Source organism: Cnephaeus nilssonii, assembly GCF_951640355.1.
Source record: "Cnephaeus nilssonii genome assembly, chromosome: 12".
Taxonomy (NCBI): domain Eukaryota; kingdom Metazoa; phylum Chordata; class Mammalia; order Chiroptera; family Vespertilionidae; genus Cnephaeus; species Cnephaeus nilssonii.
In genome coordinates this window covers 64,407,582-64,413,581 of record NC_137083.1, presented here as the reverse complement: position 1 = coordinate 64,413,581, position 6,000 = coordinate 64,407,582, and the positions used below count along the sequence as shown (strand labels likewise).

At 35.5% G+C, this 6,000-nt stretch overlaps 1 protein-coding gene across 2 annotated transcripts in view; it reads right to left on the bottom strand.

The window, feature by feature from the left end:
- Positions 1 to 1,763: 1,763 nt before the first annotated feature.
- GRM8 (glutamate metabotropic receptor 8) overlaps positions 1,764 to 6,000 on the bottom strand; it is a gene marked incomplete at both ends in the record, with an annotated part of 726,752 nt that continues 722,515 nt past the window's right edge. For both annotated transcript variants that reach the window (XM_079786101.1, XM_079786102.1), the window contains one exon: positions 1,764 to 1,813. In XM_079786101.1, the coding sequence (XP_079642227.1) occupies positions 1,764 to 1,813 (50 nt within the window). The remainder of the gene's footprint in view (positions 1,814 to 6,000) is intronic.

The following is a 6,000-nucleotide window of genomic DNA, read 5'->3' as shown; positions in this document are numbered from 1 at the left end:
CTTCATGGTATGGCTATTGGTTCTGGGCTACATGGCACAATAAAATATACTAAATGTGCAATTATGTTTATTTTGTTTTAAGCTAGCTCTTATCTAACAAGGCACACCTAGAGGTGAGTTTAGGATCCTGATTATAGGATTTATCAACCAGTAATTTTGATTATTGAAAATTTTAAAATAATGCCTTTACTCCTTGATTTAAATATCATCTACAAACAACAAATACTATTAGAAGAAACTCAACAAAAGGCCAACAAGCCTTCTGTCTGCAGCTTTCTGTCTGTATAGGCATCTAGGAAGTGTTAGTGTATTTTGAAGGAGCCTGCACCATGCTACTTCAACTCTCTATTAAATAAAGTGACTGTCGATATTTGGGTTGAAGCTACAGAGCACTTACAGCTCTTTATATCAATAAGGAGAGCAATGAGCCATCCAACCTAACTCAGTGGAGAGAACATTTACTAACAAAATGATTGTAGAGACCCATTGACTTGATGGATTTCTGGGATTGTGTAGAATAGAGGAGCCCTCTATGAAAATGGGAACAGATTTGAAAGCCTTTAACAGGCTCCTTTATCCATCCTAGCATGGTTTATTAGCATGACACAAGCTCCCAGTACTCTCTCTCTCTTTCTAATGACAATGTTCTATGAACCAATGAATGTTTTCATTTGGAAAATAAGAAAGCACTGACATATTATCTGAACTGTGGTTTCTTTAGTGATGCCAAGAGATTAAATATGCTAATTCTGTGCTTTGAGGAATGTACTGGATAAGGCCCATTACTTCACTGATTTCAGTGGGTACTGGGCCTAGGTAAGAAAAGGTTAATAATACATACCTTGGAATACTTCATTAGGCAAAAGTTCTGACTTAGAAAACAGAAAATTTCAGTGACACTCTGATATAACTTTAAAATGGTGATTTTCATAACACATTTCATCATTTGTTAATTTTGAAACCTGAAGCAATTCACCTCAAGCTATTGTTTGATTCTTCATAAAAGAAGCAATTATTATGAAAAAACTACCACATAAATCTTGAAATATCCACAAAATCTTCCACAAATAATTCTCTTTCATATAGAAATAAAAGATTCTTCTTCATATACACACGAATGTACAAAAACACATTCTTCCCAAAAAATTGTATTTCCTTGGGCTTAGTTAGGCGACAGCAGAAGTGCCAACGCCAACTGGAGTTTTCCCTGGCTTTAAAACTGGAACGAAACAACTCTCAACATTTGCAAAACATTCCTTTATTATTAGAAATAAATTATTTGTATAAAAAATTGCATGCGTCAACCATTGCATTTATTTTTAGCACAACCCAGGGCTTCAATCCATCAGCCATTACAAGAAACAGATTCATTGTCTTATACAAGTGAACAATGTGGCACAGGAACAGGAGTTCTCACAATCACAGAAAAATACTTACAAGAGTAACATCAGACATGGTTTATTTCAACAGCATATTTTTTTCACAAGCTAACATTAGTTTTCCTTTTGTGATTTGTTTTTAACTGCTCATAAGTAAGCAATACTTTAGCTTGAGACTTCATTGGTTGTATTGTATAAAATGGGTTTCTTCACTCTCTGTTGTTGATATTTTTGGCTCATGGCTACTTTTTGTTCCTCACAAGATTGACTATGGATTTGATTGACTGTAGTCCCAAGAGATCTCCAGGAGTGAGTCTTGGTGGAGTCATGTTCATTGTTTGAGATCACATACCAGATTTCTTCATAGTGTATCATTTCCCTGTTTCAGATTGAATGATCGCTGTAGCTGATATATGTTGTCTTGGTAGAGGAAGCTGTTAAGATAAATTAAGACAAATTAATAGTATGTAATAATAAATTATTTTGACAAAATGATTTTAAAATTCAAATTCCATAATGACTATTGTTGTAATATTCACTTTGTACTATGTTACTTATTATTTTTAAACCATGTAGTAGGAATTCAATGATTGTAGGAATAAAAATGCTGCAGCAATTTTAATCTGTAAAACCACTAGCCTCACTTATGGTATAGGTATTAGCAGAAAATTAAAAATGTAGCAGTTCTGATCTTTGATAAACTTGGGTAAAAATAATTTTTTAAAAATATATTTTTATTGCTTCCAGAGAGGAAGGGAGAAGGAGAGAGAGAGATAGAAACATCAATGATGAGAGAGGACCATTGATTAGCTGCCTCCTGCACACCCCCCACTGAGGATCGAGCCCACAACCTGGGCATGTGCCCTTGACCGGAATCGAACCTGGGACCCTTCAGTCCGCAGGCTGACGCTCTTTCCACTGAGCCAAACCGGCCAGGGCTAAAATATAATTTTATGGATTAATAAAGATTTGCAATATGAAAAATGAAAGAACAAATAAATTATCTATCCTGCAATATGAAAAAAATTATTAAAGCCTCAGTTAAATTCTTTGAGTCTACTTTGATGACCAAAAAGGGTTACTAATTATAATTAGTTGTACTTTGAAAATGAATATATCTTCCATTTAAAAATAATACTTTTAGACTCTAAAAAGAAACATAATAAAATATCAAGTACATAGAATATTTATAAATATTAAAGTAAATATGTGTATTGCCAATACATATTTATGATCTGCTTTCATCCAACGGATACAAATGGAGATGTTTAAAAAATAAATAGACTCAAAGAAGGATATGAATATTTAATTATATTAGTACCAACTTACTATGAAGTAAAACTCATTATTGTAAGACTTTTACAAAGATATGAATAAGAAAATATTCTAAGTCAAATTTATACTCATGCTTACATTTCCAGAGAATCTAAATCCAAAGAATTCCTTTGGGTTTTTGAAAGATGTGATGGAATAAATAAATCTCTATTCTAAAATTCAAATGTGATGTCCCATTTTTCTATGGAATTCTGGAATGAATAATCTGAAGAAGAAATATATGAAAAGAATGCAAACTGTGTATGTGTTTCACTACATAGATCCAATTCAGGATGAAACAGATTTTTAAAGAATAATTTAGTGTTATATGGAGGCTAAGTGGATAACAAAACAAGACTGTTCCTTACATATGCTGTCTACAAGAGACTCACTTCAGATCAAAAGATACACACATATTGAAAGTATAGGGGTAGAAAAGATACTTCTTGAAAATGAAATGAAAAAAAAAAAAGCTGACAAAATAGACTTTAAAACAAATGCTATGTAACAAGAGACAAAGAAAGACCCAACAATTCCCCTTGTGGGTATGTATTCAACATTGAAAGACATATACATCTATATGCTCATTGCAGCATTATTTACAATAGCAAAGATAGAGAAGCGATCTAAGTGTTCATCAGTAGATGAATAGATAAAGAAGAGGTGATACATGAATATATATATGACACAGCCTTAAAAAAGAATGCAATAACATGGGTGGATCTCGAGGGTATTGTGCTGAGTAAAATAAGTTAGACAGAAGACAGTGCCATATGATTTAACTTATATATGGAATCTAAAGAACAAAATAAATGAACAAGCAGAAAAGAAACAGACTCATAAATACAGAGAACATTTTGATAGTTGCCAAATGGAAAGGGGTTGAGTGGATGGGAGAAAAAAGTGAAGGGATTAAGAAATGCAAATTGGTAGTTACAGAATAGTCACAGGGATGTAAAGCCCAGCATAGAGAGTATAGTCAATAATCTATAATAATAAAAGCATAATATGCTAATTAGACTGGACGCATTTTAAGATGACCTTCTGGACAAAGCTGGGCTGTGAGGGAAGCCTGCGTCCCAGGTGCCAGAGGGAAGCTGGTGCCGGCAGCCGGGGAAAGGAAGGCCTACTCTTGCACGAATTCCATGCATCAGATCTCTAGTATTATAATAACTATGTATGACGTCAGATGGGTATTAGACTTATTAGGGTAATCACTTAGTAAGTTACGTAATGTCTAATCCCTGGGCAGTACACCTGAAACTAATATAATATTGTATGCCAACTGAATACAAATTAAAAAAAATATTTAAAGTAAAAAAATGAATAATTTAGTTTTTGAACATTGAATAAGGAAGTTGTAAAGTTCTTCCTCTTAAAAAATTGGCAATCAGACTCATTCCATTTTAGTGGACATCACCACTGGTGATTGACCAGTAAACTCTTACCAGAGACTGAGATCATGCCAAGTTCACCATCACTAAATTAGCATCGATAGCCCAAAGAAGTGCTAATATTTTTGCTATGTTTAATATCCTTGAATATTATGAGCTTCATGCCCAAAATAGGTGACATATCTGCTTATCTTATCTATATTGTTCACACTCCTAGGTTATTTTTGTGGCACAGTGGAAAGGAAGTAGATTTTAGACCTGGTTTTAAATGACGTTTCTTGTACAATGAGTAAAAAAAAGTTCACTGGTCCTCAGTTTCATCACTGGTCAAAAACATAAAACATTGTTTTTTTGTGAGCATGGAAGCAGATTTGTGAGTATGGAAGCAGAAATAGGTTTGTGAAGGACCAGCTGGTGTCTTAAGGAATCAATACAGAATTCTATTCTTCTACTTACCCTTCCAAGTGAAACATAATGATTTTTATGCTTGTTTGCTTTATTATTTTATTTTTATTTCTAATTTATATAATGCTTTCAGATGTCTCTAAATTTCTTAAAAGAAAATAAAATCTTCAACTATGTTTTTGAAAGCCTTACATAAACCTTTGTAGGCAAGATAAAGAAAAATTTTCATAAGAGTTAGAAAATGACCCTTAAAAAGGTGTTCAATTGCATGCCTTATTCAATATATTCAACAGTAACTAAAAATATACAAAATATTTATCAAATCCGTGGATAGCTAGAAAGAAAAAATATGGTTGACATACAAGAACAATACCCAGAAAGGTCTTGAGGAAGATGATATTTAGATGTTAATTCAATATAAAATGATTTAGATTACCACAGACCATCTTTAAGGATCATTCCAACTTAAAGCCCATAGCTAGTTAAAGATCCATATTTCATTTTTTTGAACTCCTAGAAGTGACCTCCAGAGGAAAAGATGATAGAATTCTATTGAGAATCCTATATAATAAAGAGGTAATATGCAAATTGACCATCACTCCAACACACTAGATAGCCGCCACAAGATGGCCGGCAGGGGAGGGCAGTTGTGGGCGATCAGGCCAGCGGGGGAGGACAGTTTGGGGGTGGGGGGGGAACCAGGCCTGCAGGGGAGGGCAGTTAGGGGCGACCAGGCCTGCAAGGGAGGGTGGTTGGGGGCAACCAGGTTGGCAGGGGAGGGCAGTTAGGGGTGACCAGGCTGGCAGGGGAGGGCAGTTAGGAGCAATCAGGCCAGCAGTGGAGCAGTTAGGTATTGATCAGGCTGGCAGGGGAGTGGTTGGGGGTGATCAGGCTGGCAGGCCGAAGTGGTTAGGGCAATCAGGCAGGCAGGCAGGCGAGTGGTTGGGAGCCAGCAGTCTTGGATTATGAGAGGGCAGTCAGACATCCCTCGAGGGGTCCCAGATTGGAGAGGGTGCAGGCTGGGCTGAGGGATACACACACACACCCCACCCCGTGCACGAATTTCGTGCACCGGGCCTCTAGTTGAGACTATAATTTACAAAGGGAAAGCAATCTTAACTTTTCTAATGTTTAGAAAAGGGAGTGCAGGGCTCTGACAACCAATGACGTAGTCAACATGAAATCAGTGATAAGGCACAAATCTTGCGAATGGCAAGGATCTTTATCCCAGAAGTATTACAGAGTGAAATCCATCCAAGTTGTACAGATGAGTTAATAGAGAGAATTTTTACAAAGGTAATGAATATGCTAATGTGAAAAATAGTTTTAGAATACAGCAACAATGAATTTCCTGTGCACACCACACTGTGCTCATAAGCTAGAGAAAGCAGATCTACCTTCAACAGTGGCTGTTTTCATGAATTATGCATGAACATAGCTTAAGGAATATCATGTGACAGTCTTTGTTAGTTGGACACAGTTGATAAAATTCATATATATCAACTTAG